This window comes from Gavia stellata, chromosome 20 (genome assembly GCF_030936135.1).
Source record: "Gavia stellata isolate bGavSte3 chromosome 20, bGavSte3.hap2, whole genome shotgun sequence".
NCBI lineage: Eukaryota > Metazoa > Chordata > Aves > Gaviiformes > Gaviidae > Gavia > Gavia stellata.
This window is the reverse complement of record NC_082613.1, coordinates 5,746,874-5,768,318: the sequence shown is the minus strand read 5'-3', so window position 1 is coordinate 5,768,318 and position 21,445 is coordinate 5,746,874. Positions and strand designations below refer to the sequence as shown.

The 21,445-nt window shown below is 36.4% G+C and overlaps 1 protein-coding gene across 4 annotated transcripts in view; it reads left to right on the top strand.

Annotated features, from left to right (window-relative positions):
* GNAS (GNAS complex locus) overlaps nucleotides 1-21,445 on the top strand; it is a 163,910-nt gene that overhangs the window by 92,249 nt on the left and 50,216 nt on the right. For 3 of the 4 annotated variants that reach the window (XM_059827371.1, XM_059827372.1, XM_059827374.1), the window contains 2 exons: nucleotides 10,931-10,985; nucleotides 11,069-11,188. In XM_059827371.1, coding sequence (XP_059683354.1) covers nucleotides 10,931-10,985; nucleotides 11,069-11,188 — 175 coding nt within the window. Of the gene's footprint in view, nucleotides 1-3,438; nucleotides 3,450-5,763; nucleotides 5,784-10,930; nucleotides 10,986-11,068; nucleotides 11,189-21,445 lie in introns of all 4 variants that reach the window. The other variant, XM_059827373.1, reaches the window with a different exon arrangement.

Here is a 21,445-nt window from a genome sequence, read left to right as displayed (position 1 = left end):
CTTAAGTGCTTTGATGGATTAGAGCCAAAGTTGTCAGCACCTTGCTTTGTAATGTACTGTGTTACACCTGCCTCCCTGTGCACTAGCCTGGATCTTTAAGGGACAGATTTTCAGATTTGCTCTTTCCAATATTTAGTTACTCTGTGTTCTAAAAATGCAGTTTACATTCACAGTCATAGTAAATTCATACACTGTCTGGAAGTATAAATACACAACTACAACTCTTGAAATCTAACAGTGCTTGACAAATTTAACAAGATTTTTTTTCTGGGGATTTCAGTGGGAATGTTGTGCTAATTGTTTACATGGAAATATGACATCTATAATGTTTTTCACAAAACTAGCTTTCTATTGAAATCTGGATTTTAATTAAGTGTATAATGGAAATCACCATTTAACTATGACGGCACACTGTTAAGAATGACTGTGAACTTGAACTTCCCAAAAGCTACGATCAGTATGGACTGTTGTAGTTTCTGCTGATAATGCTGAGTTTGTAAGCATTTAAGCAATTCTTTAAGCCTTATAACTAAAGTTGCATGACAGCTTTTCATCCTTGGAGATAACTGTGGAAATATTCCTTGATTCAGACTTTGTCAATGGTAAAAATTCCAGATTTACAGCTGTAAAGAAACTAGTTGATTCAGTGAAAGCGGTCTAACACTGCCGTAAGAAACGTTTGGTGAACAAAACATTTAACATTAATATCTCGATGAAATCTAAGGTCAGCTTTCAGTGACAGCTGCATGGTTTAATAAACAGTTCCTGTGTTCTTTTCCAAATTGTCCCCCCTGTCTTTTGGGTGCTGAAAGTCTACATTCAGTGCATTAACTGCTTTCCTCTTCAGACTGTCGTTCTGAACTTAAGGGCTATCAATACTAAATCCTGCAGCATTTAGAAAATGTAAAGGTTTGCGTCATTGAGAATTTAATTGCATGTTTAAAAGGTAACGGGAAAAATGGTGAAATATGTTAGATAATTATTTTTTATTTGAGTGAAGCAAAAGCAAAATTTTCAGGAAAAGGCAGTCATGTCGCAGGTCATTTCACAGTGAAGGGGAAGCCTTCTTAGTTCCAAATATTAATTAAGGAATGAAACAGAGTTTTAAATTTAAATTAATAGTTGAGTGAATATTTCATGGTGGAATGTGTATTTTGAATTTTCTGTCCTAACTCACAAACGTTTTTTAACTAGCAGTTGGTAGCAAATAGCTTGTTAACTGTTACTGGTCAGATGAATCAGTAACACTTTGTATTTGCCCTGATCAGGTGTATCTGTAAGAATCTCTGTGATCAAATTGCACTTAAATTTGAATCTTTATGAGCACATATGCATTTGAATATTGTAATAATTCTCCCAGATGTTATGTTGGCAAACCTTGATTACACAAAAAATTTTTTGAACGACTAAAGTGTATGTCCCCAATAAGCAAAAAAGTAGCTATTTCAGTTGTTCTCTTAGTGAAACTGGAAAGCTCTGCTATTGTAGTCGAAGCTCTTTGCATGTTGTAGTGGCCTTTAGTCGTATTAAATTAAGAGATTGGAAAGGTGGAGTGAGAATAAAAGTAGGTAATTCAGACAAAAGTTACAGTGAATGCTTGTAGAAACAAGTTTTGTAGAATTTACCATGTTTCTGGTAGGACACCACATTGTACAAATTTGAGCCTTCCCCCTTTTCTGTTTCTGTTGTGCTGTTGTCCTTCTGCCATCTGTATCTTACCTGCTAATGTGCAAGGTTGTGGATTAAAAAACGTGGGTTTTGTTGCTGTTAGAGGCAAGCACCTTCCAGATCTCCTGTCTACAATATCATATGCCAGAACTGTTTCAGATGATAATGGAGATCATAATCACTAAAAAAATCAAAGAGATTTTCAGGACTGACCATCTTCCATCTGTCTCATTACTGTCTTCCCTGCCACATTGCATGCTGCTTGGGCTGGTCTGTGTGTATGCTTATTTGGTATCCAGTGTTCCAGCCATTTTTATTTTAGGGCTTCTTTCCATTTAATATTGGCACTTAGCCAGCTGTGCACTTTTTTAGTTTTAAGTAGCAGTGAGGTCATTAGCCATTATAGGAGCTATTCCTCTCATTCTTGTACACGGACCCCTGAAGAGCTCTGGGACACGATTGCCCTCTTTGGAGAGCTTCATAACCGATCCTGGTTGAAGAAATTGCTGGAATACAGGCATTTACAAAACAGTGTCAGGGCAAATGAAACTCACGGGGTGCTGATCAAATTGCTGTTTCAAAGTTTAGACAAAAGTGCTTTGAAAGTGCCTGAAAACTAAGGCGAGAACAAGACCCCCAGTAACGCTGCCATTACCTGCCTGTATTTTAAAGCAAAGTCTCTGCAGTAGCAAGGATGAAGTGATGAACACCACAGCTAATACCCCAGTTTTAACAGAAGGTGCTCTTATTCCATGTGTACTGCAGTGTCTGGTCAGTATGTACTCACACAACAGTATTTTTTCTGGATGTGAAGAGATCGATAGACTCAATCAGGTAACCCATGAGACCCTAGTAGATTGGATCTGCTGTGAAGGATGGCTGTACAAGCAGACAACTTGAAACAGCGGACAGTATGTCCTGAGAGGTGTCGTGTGCTATATTTCAGTGCTATTGCACAGTTGGACGTGTTTCAAAAAGGTGACAGCTGATGTGCATGTTTCCTTTTTTCTGTGTTAATAATGACCACACTCACAGTGCTTAAATAAATAAATAAATAAATAAATAGGTCTTGTGCTTCCTGACAGCAGTTTGAAATGGTTATCTCAAAATAGTGGATTGTACAAGGCAAGATGATTCAGCAAGTTTGACTTGAATCCTCCTGTTCCTGCTGCTTCTGAGAGGTGTCCTTCCATAACAGAAAAGAATCACAAAGTGTACTCTGAAGACTCTAGCCTTGTTAATTATTATATCGAGTATCTAGAGAGAATACTAAACTTTTTGAGGATACCTTTTGTTGTAATATGCTTAATTACCTGTACTTAGAGCAAGAACACTAAACTGGTGTGTTACCCTCTGTATGCATGCCTGAAGAGCTAGAGACCAAGTTTGCAATTTACAAAGGTGTTTAATTGCACTGTATGAATTAAATTGTCAACTTCATACACCACAGAGCTCCTTGTGAACACTTCTATTTTCATTCCTTACCTAAACTGTTGCTAGTTAGTAAGCTGAGGTAAATGCAGCAGCATAAGCAGAATTATGCTTCTTAATATGGGGTCTGTGATGGTCTCTTTGTGCCACTTACAGGTATAAAGGGACTGAAGACCAGTTAAACTGGTTTTACACAGGCCTTTGCAAAGCCAAAGGGGAGCCCGAAGGTGGCTTCGAGCCAGAACAGCATCTCTGTGCCACATCCACCTGGGCAGATGGTATGAGCAGGGTGCCATGGGCGCGGGCTGTTCCTGCCTGCCCGGGCAGCCCGTGGGACAGAGCCGTCAGGTGTCTGCCCGGCCGCCCTGCAGGCTCCTTGAACTTCAGCAGCAGACAAACCTGCCCACAAGCAGTATTCCCATCAGATAGCTATGGGGGCAGAATAAAGTTACCTTTACGCTTGGGATGTCACAATGAGCACAGGTAAAATAAACCTTAATGTTGAGTTAATTAGGTTTATATTTAGGGATGCCTTTTTTAGAGTTTTATAGTAATTTCATTATGGTACTGTTCCCTAAGGTAAGAAGCAAGTCACACCCCTAGTCCCTAACACTCCAGTGTAAATAATGATCAGAAATAACATCATCGCTGCTTTCACAGAGCTGTGATGCATTTTTTGTCAGTGCTTCAGTGATTTGTATTTCTTGCCTTTTAACTTAGGGAATGATTCTGTCATTCCGTAAATAGAAGGTATCTCTTTGTGCTTATATTTCTTATCATATGTTCATCTATTTGTGGCCACATAGTAAGATGTGCATGTAACTCATGGAAGTAAATATTGTAATGTATTAAAACAAGCAATGGTAAAGCAGCTTATAGTGCTTTTTCCAATATTTAAAAGGGAACTTGTGGAAGCCCTGTACATATTGTCTATTCTATATATTGCATCACGTGTGTGTGTGAAGGTGATTATGCTTCAGGGGATAATTGAACTAAGTTCTCACAAATCATTTAGGTCACATTTAGATCTGTGCAACATAATTAATTTTTAACCGTGTCTTTAAATCAAAGTATATCATGACAAAATTACTCAACCTGTTGGGTTTTTCTTTTTCCAAAAGGTGTTGTTTACAGTGAAAGCGAATAGTCTATCCTCATTGCTATTCTTTTTCTATTATTATTATTTCTTCTCATAGTAAATCATCTTTGGTAGCTGGACGGTACAATTTGTTGTTACCCAGAATCTTGGAGCAATAAAACCAAGAATCTTCAAAGTGAAGTAGATGGTGGGGGGAAAAGGTGGTGTAAGAGGAAGAGCATAGTGTTAGAGAGGGGAGACGACGTTTCTGCATCCAGCAGCAGCAAGAGTCTGTTCCTTTCAGTGAGATGGTTGATACGTACGTAATCAGTGTTACCAGCGTGGCATTGACCGTGTAGAGCGCTTTAGATTACATTTTGTCAGCTAGCTATGCCTTTGAGTAACTTTATTTCAGCTTACAAGGTGACAGAGTTATCAAGAACAAAGTATTAATGTGGTTAGAAAATCTCTTTCAATTCTGCTGCAAGTGAGGACCCAACTAAATCACATTTCCTGTCGCAAGCCATGCAGAGTTACTGCTGTGCAGCTGATGCATGATAGCTCCTGCCCCATGGTACAGCGTGTGCTCGTCCTTTTTGTTCTTGAACAGTACAAAATAGAAAATCTTTTTGAAGTTGGCAGAATTACTGAGGTATCTCTGTGGTGTGATATAAATTAAGAGTTTGATTTACAAAAGACACTCAGTGGTTTTTGCTATTGCATTTTAGCAGTTTTGTCTGTAAAACTGGTACTTTGTCATAGGTCTAAGTTGAATTATTTCAGCTTCACTCTGAATACTGTAGGCACCTATTTTCCCCCATTTTCAAGTGCCTCTAACTTGGCCTCTGCCCTGTTTGCCATTCTGGCTGTTATATTTTGAGATAATTGCCATGTTGTTCTGTTAGGCATAACCTAGGCTGCTAAGCCAAATTTATCTTATTGTTGAATTGTAAAGTACTGCAGAATTTTTGTAATATGGTTTGGCAGCAAAATCTTAATTGGATTTCCTTGCTTGTGGTCTTGTGTCTGAAGATCTTGACTGCACTGCTCTGTTTTTATGAGGTGGATTGGCAGGTAGTGCTGTTTGCATTTTTGTTAACTTCTGTAAGGTGCAGTAAACAAATATTGATGCAGATTTTATGGAATGTTTATGAAATCCGTGAGCATGCTTCACTGCCTCAAAGACACCATATTTAGATGAATAGCTATGTTTAAAGCCCACGTGCCTGTGAAGTGCATGACTGCCTGTCAAAGGACTGAATTGTGTTTTAAAATGAAATTGATATATTAACTTTTCATTTGCTTTCAGTGTGTAATTGCAATGGGCTTTTGAAGGTGAGCCGAAAGGGGACAGCCTGTGGCTACTTCCCTGTGCGTTCACATTTGTTGGTAGTACCTGAAAGCAAACCAAGATCCACCTGTGTTGAAACACAACAATGTCATTTCCTCCTATAAAAAGCCAGAGGCAAATTAATTGTTTTGTAAGATTTTTATTGTGGCTCTTATACTTGCAAATTCATTCACTTAACTGGCAGTGCTTTGCACAGGCAAGGGAAGCTTTTCACTAGACAGAGTTGTTATGTTAGCAAATTCAACAGTGAGCGAAGTTTGACAGTGCTTCAGAAATAAAGTTAATTTATGCATTATACTGATCACTGAAGGTGATAGAAGCCAGGCTGTTTACAACCTTGCAAAGACAAAGGCTAATATACTCTAATATACTCTCTAGGCATGTACGTTTTGCAATGCAAGTTTAGAAAAAAACTTTCCGCTTTTTTATGAATTGCAATAGCATCCTGAGAACTACAAAAAAATTGGGAACATAGTTAATAAAGAACATTGTAACATGGTTTTGGGGGATTATTATATAATACAAGCCAGTCATTTTAAGTAGGTGTCCTTGTGTCGCGTGGTGTACTCTGCCCATGCTGTTACATAGCCTTCAGGATTCTAGACAGTCTCACTTGTGGTGAAATAATGTATACATGCTATTAAATTGCAAACCATTATGTGGCATTATTTATTATGCTAAGGCTGCACATAGGAAAGCATGTGTTTAAAAGACAAATTGAGAAAGAAAATGACGTTTTTCAAAAATGAAAGCTGGCATTTATAGCCGCAATATGCAGAGAATTTTCTGGTGTTTTGTATTCACACACATGGTAGGTATTCATGTTCCAGGGTATGTTCCTTTTTTAGGCCATGTCCATAATGGGATTAATTGCCAATCATAATTTACCCTCATTAAAAGCCTTTTTCTGTTGCATATTATCTCATGGAAGTCTTTTTACTTCCACGCAAATGATGCATCCCACAGCATTAAATTCACCTTTTCACAGTGTTCTTCATGACGCATCTAATGTTTGGTTCCTAAAATATTTCTACATTTAAAGTGTGGAGTTTCCTGTATAATCAGAGGATTTCGGGGAGATATGGGGAGGGTTTCCCCACTAACTTAGATAACTGATATATGTTAAACTTACAGTGCTATATTATCATGGCTATCTTTCCTTCTGAAGGAAGAAATAAATTTTCTTGTTGTTGCTTTGCACTCTGCGTGTTTCAGATTTTTTTTTTCTAGCTATCTCATTGTGGGCTTGTAGGGTTTGAAGAAACTTATCACTTCATTTCTGTTCGTAAACTCTATCTATTTTTTGCTGGAAAAAAGAAGTAATATACTACATTCTGATGCAAAACTAGGTAGTTCTTTGTATTTGTCTCTTCAATCTTGCCGGAACTCTGCCTGGTGAACAGAACTTTGCAACAAGGCATACAGCTTCTTAACTTGTTAGTAGTGGCCAAGAAATTCAAATTTCTTTCTTTCAGGAATTTAGATTAATGGCATAAAGGGGTCACAGGATTTATTAGTTCTTTTTTCTTTTCTTTTCTTTTTTTAATTCTTTAACATGTTTTCTTTTGACCATTCATTTCGGCACCGAATTTTTTTCTTAACTTTTCTACCTGTGAGATGTTTATACTGGGTGAGCTGAATCCTTGGTCCTCTGGAATGTTCTTTCTAGAGTTTAAATATTTTTTCTAAGTTTCAAGAAATGGTTATTCATATTATCTGGAAGGTAAACTAGAAATAAACATTAAAATTAAATTAGTTTGCTTTCTGATAATCTGTTTGGTAATGTGTTCATTGCATAAGATTTGATAAAGTCTGAGTAAAAAAGTTGCTATTTAAATAGTAAAGCTCAGCCACAGGTGGAGAAGTTCTTTACTAAATACTGATTAGGTTTGTTTTCAAGGAATATTTGATTTTCCTGACCTTTTATGTCATTCTAATTTCATGTTATTTGAATTAAAATGTCATCTTTTCTTATAGTACCTAAAATAGACTTTATTAGTTTTCCTGAAAGCTATGTGCAGCTTTGCTTTGGCCCATTTAAATATTGAAAACAGCAGGATTTGAGATTTTTCTTATAATCCTCAACTAATAGAGTTTAATGCTTTGTTTGGCCTACCCTACACAGCCTAAGTAAAAGTTCTAAACAAGATTAAAAATACGACCTTATTAACCCATGGCATCTAAAGATACAGAACAGGCCTGCAGAGACATCAGTTCTTCGTTAGCCAGGATAGCATGGTGCCATTCCCAATCTACTCAGTCTGTTCCAGAGGAAAATGTTTTGGGAGCCCAGCTTTTTTCTTTGTAGTTTTGGCCATCGTGCCAGCACCAGGAATAAGAAAGAAAAAAAGCAAGAATCTGTTTCTAAGCTGAATGTTCAGTCTTCGTGGTTGTGGAAAATAAAGTTCAATTACTTTTGGAAATTTGAGGTGCAACCCAGCTGGGATTTCTCAAAAACAGTTCTGGCAGAGTGAAGGGACAGCAGAGGTGGGGCTTAGCTTTTGTTCACTGCACTTCGTTAGTCCGTGAATAAAATGAGTTTCACCTTTCTTTCTTTGAAGAGAAGCCACAGTTGTATGTAAGCTGTTGGATGGGTGATTGATGAACATGTTGAGTGCCAGAAGAATAAAGTATCTCATTGTCATGGAAAATTTATGCTTAGTAAACATTACAAAACACAAAATGACATGATACATTCATTGCTGTGTAATAAGATTCCTTGTTTACCGGGCGTGCTATAGGGCCATGGCAACAAAACCAGAAATAGGAACTATGAGTATTCTTCTTGTAAAGATGATGATGGTTATCAAGCAGTTTGTTAATTGCTGGAGTTTTACATTGCTCCATATTTATTATCCCTTTGCAGTGCTGCTAGTACCGTGAGGAAGTTTGACTGAAACCTATAATAAAAATAATGTGTTTTATTGTATGGTATGGAAGAGTCAGGTAAATGTGCACTTAGCTGATGCTTTGAGACAGTTATCTGCAAGTGTTCTGGGGAGAGAATATAACTATAGTTCGCTTAAAAAACAAACAAAACCAAAATAACAAAAAAAACAGAAGACTTTCTAAACTTCTGTTTTCCTAATGATGTTCCAAAACAAAGCAAAATGACCGAATATTATTTCTTTACTTAACCCTTTAAAAATACTGGTATCTTGCTTAACTTTCAGCGTATCAGTTGCCCTTTTGATCTCAACAGGGTGGAATCTGGATACATGTTCATTAAATTCAAGACCCAGCTGAAAATTGAAGGCAAAATAAGGAGCATCATTTTTAAAAAACAGAAAGTGGCTGATGTTTTTGCAACCATATGTGCACTAACTGAAAAATACAGTATTTGTACACCTACCGTAAGTCTTGGTTTGTGGAATGGAGAGTTTCTTAAGACCTGGGGCAATAGAAAGCATTGAAGATGGGAAGGAAGAGGGTGAAAAGGCCTCAGTTTTTCTTTTCTTTTCCGGTCTTATTTATTTTCCTTGGTTCAGTGTTTTCGGCCTTTCCTGGCTCACTGCCTTGTTCCCACCAGTGGTGCCAAATCCCTAAAGCAAAAAACTGGTAGTCTTCAGAATAAGGTGGTCTGTAGGTAGATCAAGAAGTCTAGGGAAACCAAGAATTTACATTTGATTATTGATAATTTCATTTTCTTTCTGCATCAAGCTTCACTGACCTTCCTTGTCCTGCCCCATAGTTTTGAGAATAAATGCAGCGGTCAGTGATGAGGAGCTGACGTTTAGGGATAATTGTGTTTCTGTTTGGGAGAGTTCTGCTGCTGATGCAGACATGTTCTCCACACAGCTATGTCATCCTGAACGAGATGATTTGATGCTGCTGTTTGCTTTCCGTCTGCAAGAGCAATACTTGCATTGCAATCATGCTTTCGCAGCTGAAACATGTATGGCAAGATCCTCTACATCTATATCTAAAAGACAGCATAACATGTGGCTGGCACAGTGATGTTTTCCTTGACCCTATCTTTTACAAAAGTTGCATTAATCTTTCATTTGACAACCAGAATTCCCGCCACTCTTGGATGTCTGCATCTGCCTTGTTAGTTAGAACAGTAGGGTTTTTTCTTCTGTTCTTCTGCATTCTTGATTGCTGAATATGCTTTCAGTTTCGTTTTGATTGTTGGTTGTGAATGATTATAGAAAGGAAAAAGTGATAAAAAGCATTTGCAATATGAGTACTTAATTAACTCAGTAAAATGAGGTTTTCAAGCTGTGGTCTGTAAACTGAACATGTGAGCACTACCTTTTAAAGGGTAAAAAAAGAAAATATACTGTTGGTAGTTTCAAGTCTCTGGGATACTGTGCTGGCAAATGTTAGTTTTCACAATGAAAAAATTAAAAATATTCAGATAATGAAAGCGTTCTGTAAAAAAAACAGTTTAACAAAGATTAAAAGGTCACTTAGACAATTTAGGTGGAGGTTTTTTAGTAATTACATGTCTAATGGTTTACCTCAAAGTAGTAATTTTATGCTGTGTAGAGCAAGAAATTAATAACATAAAAATTTTGTCATAGTGCATTATAATTAAGTTACAATTTACAGATGCAATACTAGTAGTACCTTTAGGATGCTAATTCCTGGTTATACCAAATGTTTGATCGTGCATTTCATTTGCACTATTTAGCACTGAAAATAACTATTGTCACATTTGATATAAAATACAATATAACTATAGTAGAGGCAATAGTTTACACTCTAGCTTGCTTGGGCCTGATGCTTTTTAATTTGGCTGCAGTTAATCCCAAATGATAGTGCTCATACAAAGCATTCCAATTTTTTTTTTGGCCTACTCTTCTGCTTGTGGTTAAAAGGTAATTGCACATATTGCGTTAGCCCTTTATTATTTATTTTAGATTTTATGTCTGAACTGTTAGGTTGAATGTCTCTGTCACGTTGCGTTCTCTGCTCTAGTTTTTCTGCTATGGTATCATTTTTGTGCTGTAATTTTTTTTGTACTTTGCGGTTCCTTGGTCTCCTTTCATTGGTTTCTATTTTTAATAACTACCTGATTTTTTTTTTCTCTATTTGTTTGCAGTTTATGCTTTTCTAAATAAATTCCACATATGTCTAGTATTTGGCATTCAAATGAATCAAAATCTGTTTGGTTTTGCAGAATGTCTTAGTCCCAGTCTAAGACTGCAGTAAGTTTTTATTTAAGCATAGTAAGATACTGACTTTTGGTTACAAATAGATGTTTACTGTTTAAGTAGAAAAGTTATGAGATAGTTAGTTAATCAAGTCTATCTACAAAAGTATTCAGTGACTGAGAGCACTTTAGTCAATAATGGCAATACAGTTTTGATAGAATACTTTTCAAGTTCATATTCTGTTTCTAAAAGATATTCTGCTTTTATGGCTTATAAATTTAATAATGTATTTTTTTATTACAGGGAGAAGAAAATGAAAATTCAGGATATTAAAAACAATATTAAAGAAGCTATAGAGGTAAACTTAATGAGCTATTGTTTTTAACTATTCAAAGCTAGCTATTTAGATACTCTCTGCAGTAATTTTTTTTTTCTTTGCAGACAATAGTGACAGCAATGGGCAATTTGGCACCTCCAGTTGAACTAGCCAATCCAGAGAACCAGTTTCGAATCGACTACATCTTGAATTTAGCCAACCAGATAGACTTTGATTTCCCACCGGTAAGTAAATAATTTGAGTTGTCTGCAGTCATGTTTTTTTTCCAATTATTATAGTTCATTGCACTGTAGTAAATATTTACAAAAAACAGTGAGCTGCTCTTTTGGGAATTACTACACTAGGTGTCTTTGGTCAGTGCTAATCAAATAAAGTATATAGCAACGCAGCTAGAATATTCAAGCTGATCGTTTATGAACACAGAGACCCTTGTCTCTTTTCTTGTGCTCTACCAAAATAATCAGCTACAGTTAAGATGGGCAGTGCTGGCAGTAATGTTTGGATATTGTTGGAAATTGCCCTGCCCAAAAGGAGTGAAGATTTGCACAGGAGTCTATTGATGATTAGCTGGCATTTAGCAATACTGTATTTTTCTCTTTTGGAGGAATAGTAGAGTTTTCTTGCTGATTCAGAAATGTTCTCTGACACCTGTCAGCCAGACTTTCTGCAAAGGTTCCACATACTATGTCCTTGCCCCAACCCTCCCAGTCCTAGTTAATCATTCAAAATGCCAGCAGCCCTAGAGTAAATGCAGAAAGTATAATTATTTGCTTGATGGTATAACTTTTGTGCCCACTCACTGTGATTAATTTCTACTGTATCTCAACCAGGCTAGTAGCAGAAGCCCATGAAAATACAGTTTGCAAACACTGAACTCTCAAACACTCAGAAGTATTAATTACCATGAAGTACCTTGTTTCAAAGCTTGTATTCTCTCTCTGTGCACTGTTTCCAGAGGGTTGAGGGTAGGAATTATGATGATGTATCAAAATGATGATCCATTTACACCAGAATTCTGTTTCCAGCAGTCCAGTCTCAGGTGCTTGAAAAGAAAGTGCAAGTGCAAATAGTAGTAAGATGTGGGGTGGTTCGTACCACAGCAAGGTTTTCGTAACTCTGATTTATAAACATTATTGAACGAGCTAGCCCGTGAAACCAATGGCAGTTACCTTTTGCAACTGTTGTCGCTTCTGGGAATTTCTCTGCTTCGGTCAGCCTTTATTAAAAGAAAGAACCAAACAACCAAAATCACATGCTTTGTGTATAAAGCAGAAGTCATGTGCTGTTAGCAATTAATTGGAAATATTGGCATTGTAATCTTCAAATCCAGTAATTTTCAAAGTCCAGCAGGCACAGACGGGTTGATGGAGAGGGGGATGTATGATTCTTCTGTAGCACATAAAATGTAATATTAATCATTTTAACTTAAAGGATCTTAAATAAATTAGAGATTTTGAGATTTTTAACTTGACACCTCTTTAATTTTGACAGTTGTCAGTATTATTCATAGGAATATTTGATCTCTTAATGGATGATATGTCCTGCCAGAGGGACAAAAAAATTTGTGCTTTGAAGTTAGTTTTAGGAGAATATTTGAGAGAAAAGACAGCGGCTCCCTGCTCCACCCTGTGTGCTCTTGAACTGGCTGCATGCCCACAGCTCTCCTACTGCCCGTTGTTTTGTGATAGTTCAGGTTGTGATCTGTAACAATGCTGTAACAAGTTCCTGTGACCTACCTCGTACTGAAATACTTGATTTTCCTTGTCTCTTCTATCTCCGAGGGATTTTTTTTCTTCCATTCAATTGGAATGCAGTGATTTTTATTTTTTTTTTTTAATTTTTCTTTTCATTCCCCTGAAAGCAAGGTGTAATTGTGTAGTGGTAATTGAATAAACCAAGTGTGTATGTGTTACATTAATTTTTACACAAAAAGCAGTTAATATTCAGTATGTATTATCTCTGGTAGGATACGTGGTAGGAAGCCCTTGATGTCTAAAGCAATAGAAATATACTTACCAGGTCCATAAGTAATTTCAAGTTCAGTGAAGAGTCTTTGTGGTGAATGACACACAACTTCAGAAGTAACAATGCCCTAATAAAACTAGTTTTTCTTCTCTGCACAAAGATATTGCGTGAAATTTTTAAGCCCTGAGTCTACAGAGGTTTAGGCACGTGCATAACTTTGACTAGTAGCTAGCTTCATTGGCATGGTTAATGATTTCATATGTAAATGTTCCTAGGGTTGAGGTTTTAAACTGGATATATATTAGACACTAATTTTGAAGAGGTATTGTTGGCTCCCTCTGTCCTCGACGATTATATAAGCTAATGTGTATCTGATTTCTGAGTTTATCTGAATATAGGAAATAGTCCTTTGGTACCTGAAAAACTGAACCTGCGTTTGAATTACCTGTTATAAATCAAGTTAGGTTCTAAAATGTCCCTAGATGCCAGCTCTCAGTGCACAGTATCAAAACCACAGGCTACCTCCATAAAAATAGTTTTGACTTTGTTACAGATTTTAATTAAAAGTACTTTGAAGAAAAAATAATTTTCTGTTAGTGGAAAGGATAGCCTTATGCTAGTAATGCTTTATCTCTAAGGAAATCTTGATTATCTACTTTATCCTCCAGTACTCTGGTGGGAGAATTTCATAAACTGGCAGCTAAACCTTTACCTATATGGTGTATTAATGCAGAAGAAGGGAGGGGAATTTTTAGCAATGTTAGCAGTATGGTAACGCTGTCTATTTTGAGTTGTAGAACTTGTTTTCTGTCTCTTCCATTTTCTTCATGGGGAATCATATTTCAGCTGTTACAAAGACATACTTTCCTCAGTATAGTATATGATGCTGCTCTTCTCTGCCGTAGGAAGAATGTGAAGGTAGGGAGAAAGAACACTCATGTACCAAGGAGATATTCTTTGAGGGCTGTGAGTACTTAGCACCATACTCTGTTAAAATACAACGCCATTTTGCTTCTCTTTAAATGCCCATTCATCTTTTCCTAAGCATTAATTTAGCAAGCTCTCCAGAAGGTAGTGCACAGACATACAGAGTTTAGCACTAGGATTGTGTAATTTCTTCTCCAACTACAGGAGATCTTCTTCAGAACGTAAGAGGCCTCATCCGTCTTCTGTCATGAAGGAATATTTTAAATAAAGTTTAAAGTACACGCCAAAACCAGTGTTTATAATTACCTGTTGTACAGGTGGAGCTAGAATTCAAGTTTCCTAACAGCAAGGTTCAGTGTAATGTGAAAGGCGGAAGAATGTAGGAGCTTTACAGTGTGATGATAGTATAGGGGTCTGGCTCTACATATCTAGGATTCAAAGAGCAGCTTCTGTGTTCTGATATTCTAATTCTTTTCTTAGTCTGTGTATCCATCTGTTTGCTTTGCAGTTTTTGACTTACAGGAAATGTGTGTTGTTTGTATAGAGCATATTGTATTGAATTAAAAAAAGAAGAAAAAAAACAACTCGAGTTGAAAATAAGGTTGGTACAGTGCAATGCTAGGTTAAACATTCCCTTTAAAACTGAAAAATTAGTATGTTGGAGATCTATTAATTCAGCACACTTGGTATTAAGCAATTAGATTTCTTGAATACAAATAGTAGCATATGGGGAAAGGAATATGGTGGTACTTACTGAAAGGAATTCTGTCTACATACCCATGCTGATGACTTAAAGTATTGCAATATTTACTAGATCAAATCTGTAGTTCCTTTTATAGTCCTTCCGTGTTGCTTCACCATACTGTATATACCATTGGTAAGAACCTAGAAGAGTTTCATCTTATAGCCCATAGTCCAATTTGTCTTGTCTTCAGTATGTTTTCAACAGACAGTTTCTAAAATGCGAATTACAAAAAGAAACCCAAAACTATGTGACTGAAGTGAATTGATAAAGGCTATGAACATAACCACATTGAAAACCTGTGGAGAACGCTAATTAGTAATACTCTAGGCAAAACAACTGAGTACTACGTTCATGTTTTTATGTGAAGTATTTCTGCCTTAGCTTGTTGTGGACTTCTAAAATAGAAGAATAGAGAACATAGTAATTCCATGGGTAATGGAGTGCTGTTCTGATTTAGTTTTGCAAAATACATTTTGATTCTTTAGGGGGTAAAATCTATCCTTTCTACTATTAGGCTTCTTGCACAGCCTTTTCTTACAGCAGAGCAGAATGGAAATAACAGAAGTCTAACCAGCTCCATGTGATCTAGTGTTAATAGGAATAGCACTGATAAATATTGTGTGTAGTATTCTGTGTGCATCATTGGTAAACATATTCTTGCTGCAATGACAGGACATTAAATGAGTAAGTCTTGCAAAAAAAGTCTAGCCCTGCTAGTTTGAGTGAACACTGAGAATAACAGAGAGATCATGCTTTCCATAGAGAAGTACTGAAAGCAGAACTCTCTGCTTTCTAAAACACTAAAGTACCAATTTTTTATGGAAGATTATCATTTAGGGAGTACCATTATCATTGGTTTTATTCCAGTTGGGTTTTTATCATGACATAAGTTGTCACTGGCCAGCATGATGACTTTAAGTAAAGGAAAAGAAAGTTGAAGTAAGAAAACCTCCAAATTAATCAAACTGAACTCAGTTGAGATAGCTGAAGCATTTAATTTTAATAATCGAGCTGATTGTGCATGCGCATTAGTTAAAGCCTTAGAAATGAGGTAGTAATCTTTCTGTGTTGATGTATTGATACAGATCTGAAGGTACACGTATAGCTACTGCTGCTGGGCTTGTGTTTTAAGATTATATCGTGATTAATAACATTTTTTTAAAAGAAGAAAATGGTAAGTGATTTAGAAATTCATTATGAACTATGCTCATCATTGAGGCTGTCTAATGAAAACAAGTAGAAAAGTTGGTTTGTTTGAGCAGTAAATTTGAGAGCTTGCCCAAGTTTGTGCTAGAACTGCTTTTTTTTAGTTCTGTCACACTAGCTGAACTTTGTAGGAGTAAATTTTGCTTGGGAATTTTACGTGGAATCAGATTGAATGCATGCTTTACAGGGACAGTGTGGTGTGTAAGAACAAATACCTCACAAATCAAAATTTCAGGCTGTTTTTACAGCCATTCCATTGGTGAAAATGGAAAATAAAAACAAATTATGCTCGTGGTTCAGGTTTCCAAATGGCACCTCTGTCACTATTGTCCTTTGATGCATTTAGCTTAACACAACTATATGTATATGTTTTCAATGTCAAAAATCAACCTCATAAGTATTTCCAATAATTCTGACTAGCTGTATATCTATTTCAAATATAGGGTGATGTTGGGTTAGCTGGGTTATAGAGGTGATATTTTTATTCCTGTTCTGCATACCAGACAGTGGTTAGGATATTTTCTCCATCCTAGTACCAGCTAGAATAGTGGCCTTTTTCTCATCCCTTTCTTTTTGCTCTCACTTTTAGAAGAGGAAAGGAAATGCTCTCGTTCTATGAACATTTCTCTTTCCATGATCAACCAATTTGACCCAAGATGCCAAATAAAACCTATTTATTTTGGGTCACAGTCACTTTATAATTCTCTGGTTTTAATGTAATATTCAAAATAGCAGAGCGGTATTTACAACTGCCTATTTTTAATTGATCTGGACTCAGCTGAGGAAGATGAAAATACCATAATAACTTCAGAAAGATTGTATTCAAAAAGTAGTAGAATCAGGATATTAGCTATTGAAATGCAAAATAACTGGAGAATCACTCCAGCCTATGGCTCTCTAGATGTAGGAAAATACACACTTAGAAGAGATGGGATTGTTTTTTAGGTGTTGGTGAAATTGTCTGCAGGTTTTTTGGCCCTGGTTTGTTTTTTATTACACTGCTCCATTGTGGTTATTTTGAATCTCCCACTACCGGTGCTGCTGAATAGTTTTATTATGGTTTCTGAGTGGTGTCTTTGAGGGCAAGCTTTAACCACATGCTGGCTTCAGCCTCAAAGCCAGCTTAGCATCCCCTCCGCCCACCGCCGTCCCTTCCCTCTCCTCCACACCATGATGTGCCACCCTCGCTTGCACCAAAAAAACCTCCATTGGGTCCCCAGCGTAAATCAGACCATTGAACTGATCCAGGTTAAAAATAACCCCGGTAATCCTTACTCCTTCTCTCTTCTATTTTGGGAAGGTTATTTTTAACAGGGATGAGTTTTGAAGGCTGGTTTACGACACGGCCCGTAGACAGTGTGGTACAAATGAGGTGGTACAAATTGTGTGGTATGTTAATGTGCAGCAGGGTCAGAGGTGGGAGTCAGAGTCCTTAAAATGGTTTTGATGCCAAAATCTTCAAGAAAATAACAAGAGAATATAGTCTCAGTAAGAAAAGATGTGAACTGGGATCTCTTTGCTGCCAAAAGTGTTCCTTAATTAGGTAGTCAACAGAACAAAATTATCTGTCCCGGTAGATAATGACCCTGATGTGTATAATGATAGATGTATTATTATTCCTGTCTAAATACATCATGGAAGAAGAGGAGAGCTGTTCTGGTTTGACAGCATCGCTAGCTTTATAGTGTAATGACAAACATTAACTCTAATGGGGGACATTTCCCATGAGGCTATCTCAAATGTCACAGATTTTGGGGTGTGGAAGTAGGCAAAACATTTTCTCTGGTGGGTATACCCATGTGAGGCTGGGAAGGCTGGGGGGCAGAGCCTGATTTCTGGGGGGTCTGGACAATATTGTATGCAATTTGGGTAGCTATCACAGTGAGAAGATTTGGGGCTCTTGCTCTTTCTTGTCCAGACTCTATCATTTTGAGCAAGTCACCTCAATGTCCTACATACTTTTTTTTAATTCCCTGTATATCTTGTTATCTGTAATAGTAATGATAATATGTGTATCTTGGAGATGCATCTTGAGGTGCAGAATTGGTAGAAAATGTGGATATGTGAAGTATTTTTAACTCAAGAATGTTAATGTAGTTAACAAAAAGGAATGGGGAGTTTTACAAACAGTATCAGCAGAGTGATGTGATACTAGATCCTCTGAAATAATCTTTACTTACTCCTTTTTAAGTCTTTGTTATCTTATCTACACAGAGCAGCTCCTTCTAAATGGACTTCTGGATAATCCAATTGAGTTTACCTGATCAGAGTTTAACAGGGCTTAAATAAAGCTGGTTTTCGTATCCTTTAATAGCAGAAATAAATTCTTCAAACCAGGTTAATTGAGGAGTTCTTTTGAAGCTGCCTTTTAGCATAGGGACTCTGAGGTAGACAGCCACTTGACTTCATTTCTGTTTCTCGTAATTAACACATGTGTAACTAGTAATTATTTGCAAATTAATCCTCCGAAATCGCTGATTTTTGTCCACATGGATGGATCCATGATATGAATGTTCTATTTTTATGAATGAATAGCAATATCTAGCAAATTCTGACGTTGCTAACCAATGTATTAGAAGAGATGCGGTTTTTTGTTGTTTTTTTTTTTAATTTCAGCTTCCGTCTGCAGTATGTTAAGTTTTAGTTCGTCTGTGAATTAGCCTATTGCATCATACTAAGAAATACTATGTTGACACAAAGCTTTTTTTGTGAATAATCGAAATGAAAAGTAGAAACATGGAGTAGTATCTGACTGACTTGGTGACTAGACATTATTTTAATAAGCAAAAACAAATACTACCACAAAACTTAGTTTTTAGGTTCCCAAACAAATTCTTGGTGGCCATTTTTTTGACAGCAGTTGTCATAGTAGTTGTAACCTGGAATGACAAGCTTTTGGATGTGCAGGAATTCCCCGGGGGTCCCACCTGGCTGCTGTAGCTGTGCTGAGAGCAGCTGCCTACGGCGCGTGCGGAGATCTCGGCTCTCGCACTCCAGGATACGTGCGCTGTCACTCAGGGATCTCTGTGTCCGTTAGCAGCTGGTGGGTGAATTCAGTGCAGAGTGCTTTCAATACCATGCATTTTACTGGTCCTGTTTCTTTTGGTCCACGAAACAATAGTGTCTTTGGGATTTCTGTAGGAGCATGTGTAATTTATGCAAAGCTTTTTTATTTACAGAGGAGAACTTGATTTTTTGAAAAAAAGTAATTCTTCAGTAAAATGTATAATTAGAAACAGTGTGTGCATATATAGTAAATAACTTTAATATGGGAAGTTCTTTCTTTTTACACCTAAGTGTAAAGCTATTTAAATTAAGTAAAATGTATCTGTGCTGTATATGTTTTGACTGCTAAAGTTTTCCAGGGATCAAAGTGCTGACTAGAAACCTGGGCTTTTTTGAAGTGAAGAAACCATTTGTAGCATCCTGTAGAAAAATTAATTGCTGTAGTCCATTTAGTTTGCTATACCATTCAGTAATTTGACATTAGACATTAAAAATACATTAGTTTCATATTAAAACTGGAAAAAAGAAAAAAATATCCTTGAAAAGTACAAACTCATTGCTTCCATAAAGCAGAATGCTGTGGTGACTGGAAACAATTACTTAATTCATCAGCTGCATAAAAAAAGCTTCTTTTTAAAAAATGTGTTTTGATAAGCCTTTAATTTTTCTATACTTCATGCATCCAGCTAGAATTACTTAATAAAAGTCAGTATGCTGTTTTTCTTAATTTAAATGGAACTTTGGTCTCCATCTAAAACAAAGGTCATGGAGAAAAAGAAAATGTAGCAAATAAGAAAGTGGCAGTGCCTGGCTGGTGATGAAATAAGGAAAGTAAAAATAATTTTAAAATATATTAAGCTATAAAATTGCTTGCGTCCATTTACACAATATTTATCTGTTTAGCAAAAGTAACACACAGAGACTGTATGTATCAGGAAATAGGCGTATTTAATGGATGCAAACTAATGAGCATGAAGTTTTGAGAAATACCAATTTAAATATTATGCATCGTAGGTTTGATTTTGATAATTTAAGTCAGTGGTGTTTATTTTTACTTTAATGTAAAATTTGGTTTATTTTGCTGTCTAGTAATGAAGGTTGCATATTTTTGTTGATTTGTCTGTTTGTCCCTCCTTTCCTCAAATAGAGGTTAAGTTGCCTAGTTTTCACCTTTTTTTTAAAGTTTCTTTTCCCAAGTTTTAATTTGTAGGAAAAAGCTTGAGAATCCATTTTTCTGAAGAAAGTAGAAAGCTATCAACGAGCAGCATCTCTGTAGGAGGAATTTCATAAATTTTTAAGCCTGTATTCAGTGAAATTACATACACATTTAGGCCAGTCTTTCAGAAGAACAGTAATATTATAGTACCTTGACTTTAAATATAGCCTAAATAATGAGTACATGTGTATTTAAAAAAGGGGGGGGGCGGGGGGGGAAGCCAGTCTCCCTTCTGACTTCTGTGAACGGAAATGAGATGAAATGTAAGAGCTAAGCAGCTTTACTAATTAGCTTTGCTTTTCTATACAGTGATTAGTCTCTTGATTTGTTTGCTGCAGTACTTCTTGCTACACTTGATTTGATTCTTGAACGTGGCAGCATCTGCAGAGGCAACTCTTGTCCCACCTTCTGGTAATCCAGGTTTTATTGCCAGCAACAGCAATTTCTTAACTGCGGTGAAAATGGGGATGCTATTACTTCTTATGCTTCAGTTTGTTACATGCAATAAAATAAAACATGTTCTGTGCACGGAGTGAAGATATTTTTGGCTAGAAAATTAAAGGAATGTGCCTTTTGAATGCTGCAGTGCTTTCACTGAGGTGTTCACTTAGCTCTGTTGAAATCCCATAAAGTATTATTTCCTTAAATTGGAGAATCTACAACCCAGGACTTTAGACAATGACATTATTTGCACAACTTTTCTGTAGTGCAGTTGTTTTTATAACACAAAAAACCACCCTATATTTTGCTTTATTATTAATTTATTTGATTAGCATTTGAAGTAAATGCTAATGCTTTAACCTGCACTTGTATTTTTATCCAGTAAATTCCCACCATACCATATTTATAGGTTCATAAGTTCACATTTAGAAATTCATTTGAAGAAATTGTGACTTAATTTCTCTTGATACATCTTCTTCGTTTTCCTCAGAGCAGTCTTAAAGAAGAAGAACAGATTAATTCAATTTATGTTGAAATAGAAGAGCTGTCAGATGAATTAAACAGGAAATAGGCATAAATTTAATACAGAAATTCTTAAGCATTTTCTGGTTTTAATCACAGTAAGCTACTATCACAAAACATTGGTGTATGCATAGATGAAATAAAATTTTACCTGTGAGCCTGCCTGGTATTGCAGTGGCTTCATAGGAGTTTCTGTGAGAGCCTATATGAAGACTAAGCAACATGTAAATGTGCTAATTGCCCTGTGGACATGCTTTTTGGGTGTACAAGAAAAAGTGCCTTCAGGCATAAAAATTCTGTAACGTACAAAGACTTGGAAATGTGATGGTAAACATGCTTCTAAAAAAATAATGACTTTGGTATTTTAATTTAGTTTTTATCTTGTCAGTTGAGTAAAGGATGAACTTGGCTGAGCATGGGAGTAGCCAAAAAGAAAAATGAAAAATACTGTGA